Source organism: Electrona antarctica, assembly GCF_951216825.1.
Source record: "Electrona antarctica genome assembly, chromosome: 24".
Classification (NCBI taxonomy): Eukaryota; Metazoa; Chordata; class Actinopteri; order Myctophiformes; family Myctophidae; genus Electrona; species Electrona antarctica.
The window spans coordinates 13,491,445-13,495,421 of NC_136803.1; the positions used below are offsets into that span (position 1 = coordinate 13,491,445).

The following is a 3,977-nucleotide window of genomic DNA, read 5'->3' on the forward strand; positions in this document are numbered from 1 at the left end:
GACGTGTGTGTGTGTGTGTGTGTGTGTGTGTGTGTGTGTGTGTGTGTGTGTGTGTGTGTGTGTGTGTGTGTGTGTGTGTGTGTGTCAATAATGGAATTACAATTGTAATTTTTTTTTCCCATAACTCCTGCGCAGTTTGACCATAGACAATTGTTGGAATTACAATTGTAATTTTTTTTCCCAGTGGCGTTCTCTGCCAAGGACAACTTTTTTTGTGTGTGTGCGCTTTCAAATGTCAGCGAACCATCTAGTGTAAAAATACCGGAGGTGCAGTCTTAAAGAATCCGGAAATCGATGCCATCGAAAAATCACATCCTGATCCAGTCCCTGTTTGTTTATTTTTTGCAAACCATGCTGTTTTCAAATGGCTCTAACTTGGGAATGCCATGTCCAAATGGATTATTTCTCCCGGTGAACCAAGGTGACACATTTGCATGTTGGTGCTCGACCAGAGAGCGACATTTTTCTTTTTTCTTTTGCAGTGAGTTATGTATGAATCGTTATCAGTTATCAGTTAATAGAGGGTATGCGTGTGACAACATCATCAAACCAGGAAGTTATGCAGGAACGCCTACTGAGTGGCAAAAAACTACTTTCTGGCCTTGACAGCCCATACATCCACACAGAAAAGTCATATCTGATTGCATTAAACAACATTAAACTCACTTTGCCTGTTGCTTTGCCACTCGATTTGCCACTCGATGTGCCATTCACTTTAAGCATGCGCATACTCTCTATAGCAAAGATAGTGTGTAAACAAACTTTTTTTCTTTCTTTTTGAATGGTGCAAACCACTCCAACAACCAGCTTTGTCTGTACCTGTGTACCTGTACGTGGTACCTGTACGTGGCCCCACGCACAGGTGAGCATGGTTGCCATGGTCACTGACATTACGTCAGACCACAGCTGATCAGTCTATATAAGACCTTGCACCACTCAGTTCACACGGGTGTGATTTTTTTCTCAACTGTCAACAAACATTGATGAGCTAATATTGAGCTAATTGATGAGCTAGCTTTGAAAACCTATATGGTTTGTAATGGTTTCCCTCCTTATTCTCCCTCAGTCTCCCTCAGTTTAATAAAGGATTCTTTGACCTGGGCTACACGGTCTTTCCTCTGGGCCAGAGTAAGCTTCTGTCTGTTCCACCTCTTCTTGACGGGGTTGACGACAGCAGTGACGTCGGGTTTGATGAAAGGGTTCTGACGGATGGCGGTGTGGGCCTTTTTGTACATCTCCTCGACCGTATCAGCCGTGACCCCGTCCTTGATGAAGTCGTTGAACTGCTTCTTGTACGCCTCCTCGTCCTCCATCAGGTCGGCCATGTACTCTGACACGTTGACACCCATGAGGTGCCTGCGGAAGGCCTCGGCCTTATCCCTTTCACTCGATTGACTGCTCGGGTCGTACCCGGGGAAGCGCTTGCCGCTGTGGGTGATGTACAGGCCTCCGTCCGTGGCTCCCTTCAGAGCTCCGAACACCTTATTGCCTGTGGTGGTATTGGCAAGCCCGGCGTCCAGGTAGCAGGCGAACGGGCCTGGCTTATCGACAACGCTCTCTACGTTGAACTCCTTGCCAATGACCTCCAGCTGGCCCTCGTACACCTCATCTAGCTGTAGCTTGGGCTTATCCTGAGTCAACTTGGTCAGAACCCTACGGGCCAGCAGCAGGCCAGTGCTGTAGGCCGCCGCGTAGCTCGTCAGCCCGACAGAGACGCCGTATTTGGGCAATTCGTGCGAGTAGGCAGCACACACGATCCTGTCGCCATCGATCGTGGCATAGGCGATCTGGCAGGTGATGTCTCTGTGAGAGAAATGGACTATCATCCTGTACTTGAACGTGTTGTACTTGTTCTTATCCTGGAAGATCAGTCGCTTGCGGGCAAAGCCGTCCGTCTTTTCCTCTTGCCTTCTCCTCGGCTTCACCTGGTACCTCGCATAGTAGGCATTAGGCCTACTCTTTACCACTGTTTTGCGATCCATGCTTTGCTGTGTGTCTAATCTTCCAAACAGGAGCCAGGGAACAAAGTGCAGAGTGTTGACTCGGCTGTCAGAATTTATATGACCAGTCTTACATCAGGCATCTATGACATATTTATGACGTCAGAATTTGTGCGGAGCTGGATATAGGAGGGGCTAGCACCCCTCAATATACACACTGAGCGGCGCTCTTATCGTCATACATCATCATACATCACATTCCGTGCTCAGCCAATCAAATCATTTCTGTGGTGTGTACACACACACACACACACACACATACACACACACACAGCTGGCGCTGACGTCATAATGCTCCGTCCAATCGGCTGTGACACACCTTCTTGAGCCAGATATAAATAAACATGTCAGCGCTGCAGGGCTCAGTTTAGAGTTTAGAAGCTTTGCAGACAAGCGGAATAAGTTTTAGAGAAGCTGTAGCACTAAAACTTGATCACCATGGTGAACATGAAGATGATAGGCCTCGGTGCCGCTGCGGCGGGAGTAGCACTGTTGATTGGTTACTCCTACATGAAGTACCAACAGCGTGAGAGGCACATTGACGACGAGCAGGACAGACTTTTTAAGGAACACAGGGAGAGGTTGAATAGAGAAGAGAGGGAGAGACTCGTTAGGGAACGGAGGTGTAGGCTACTTAGTCAATGGAGGGAGAGAAAAGAGAGGCAAGACCAAGACCAATCCTCAATATTCTAGCACAGTAGGGTTCCTTGAGGGGGTTCCAAATGGACCAGGTCGGTTACATACAGGTCTGCAACCAAATGGACGCTTATTTGGTTCCATTTATACACTCTCAGAGTTACAGGGGTCCTTGAAATCAAAACGTTTGAGAGCCGAGGGTGCCTGGACCCCATTTTGAGGACTACTGTTCTTTCACGTGTAGTAAGTAGCCTTGCCGAGCCATGAGGCCCATAGGGCAGGAGCCTATCTCCTGTTTCTGTAGTGTGAGGCAGCTTGATGTACAAGTACACCCCCTGGACATGACGCTAGTATGTCACAGGGACTTACCCCCAATCCAACCCTTGATGCTAAGTGTCCAGCAGGGAGGCACTGGGTCCCATTTTTAGAGTCTTTGGTATGACCCGGCCGGGGATTGAACCCCAACCTCCCAGTCTCAGGGCGGACACTCTAACCACAAGGCCACTGAGCGTGTAGAGCTCAGTGTATCACCGGGAATGGTGGGAAAGTGGCCAGTTTCACCAAATGTCTCTTTGGGCATGTGTTTTCACTGAAGTGTTCCAATGAACCTGTCACAGAATGAAGGGCAGTACTTCAGAGGCAGAGGAAGAATGGATTTCTGTTTTTGTATTGCTGAAGTCACAAGAGGGTGATTATGAAAAGATAATTGCATCAAACGTGTGGTTTTATTTGTTTTCAGTATAAGGGAGCTTATACGGAGTTGTTGACCGGTGTAATTCATTGATGTTATTTTCTGGAAGTTTCGCTGGCGAGCTGCCAAGGAAACATCGGCTATTGTTTGGGGTTCCAACGAGACGAGTTGCAAGGCTGCCAAAGAGACGCGTTATAGAGACTAGACTGAAAGGTCTGTGAATTTGAATTTGTTTCACTTGAGATTTTATTTCCAAGGGATTTCAAGGAGAGTGTTTTTGTTAGAACTAGGTGCCATTCGTGAACGAGCTCAGTGGCCTTGTGGTTAGAGTGTCCGCCCTGAGACTGGGAGGTCGAGGTTCAATCCCCGGCCGGGTCATACCAAAGACTCTAAAAATGGGACCCAGTGCCTCCCTGCTTGACACTCAGCATCAAGGGATGGATTGGGGGTAAGTCCCTGCGACATACTAGCGTCATGTCCAGGGGGTGTACTTGTACATCAAGCTGCCTCACGCTACAGAAACAGGAGATAGGCTCCTGCCCTATGGGCCTCATGGCTCGGCAAGGCTACTTACTTAGGTGCCATTCGTGTCAGGAACGATGCATGTCGGGAGAATACATGACCATGCTGTTGTGCAAATACTCCTTTAT

The 3,977-nt window shown here is 48.2% G+C and overlaps 1 protein-coding gene across 1 annotated transcript; it reads right to left on the minus strand.

Moving 5' to 3' along the window:
* Positions 1 to 1,052: 1,052 nt before the first annotated feature.
* Positions 1,053 to 1,982, minus strand: LOC306917215 (large ribosomal subunit protein uL18-like; the record flags this gene model as incomplete). The annotated part of the gene is made up of 1 exon (XM_079495347.1): positions 1,053 to 1,982. One exon carries the CDS (start codon positions 1,980 to 1,982, stop codon positions 1,053 to 1,055), a length of 930 nt encoding a protein of 309 aa, XP_079351473.1.
* Between the last annotated feature and the right edge of the window lie 1,995 nt (positions 1,983 to 3,977).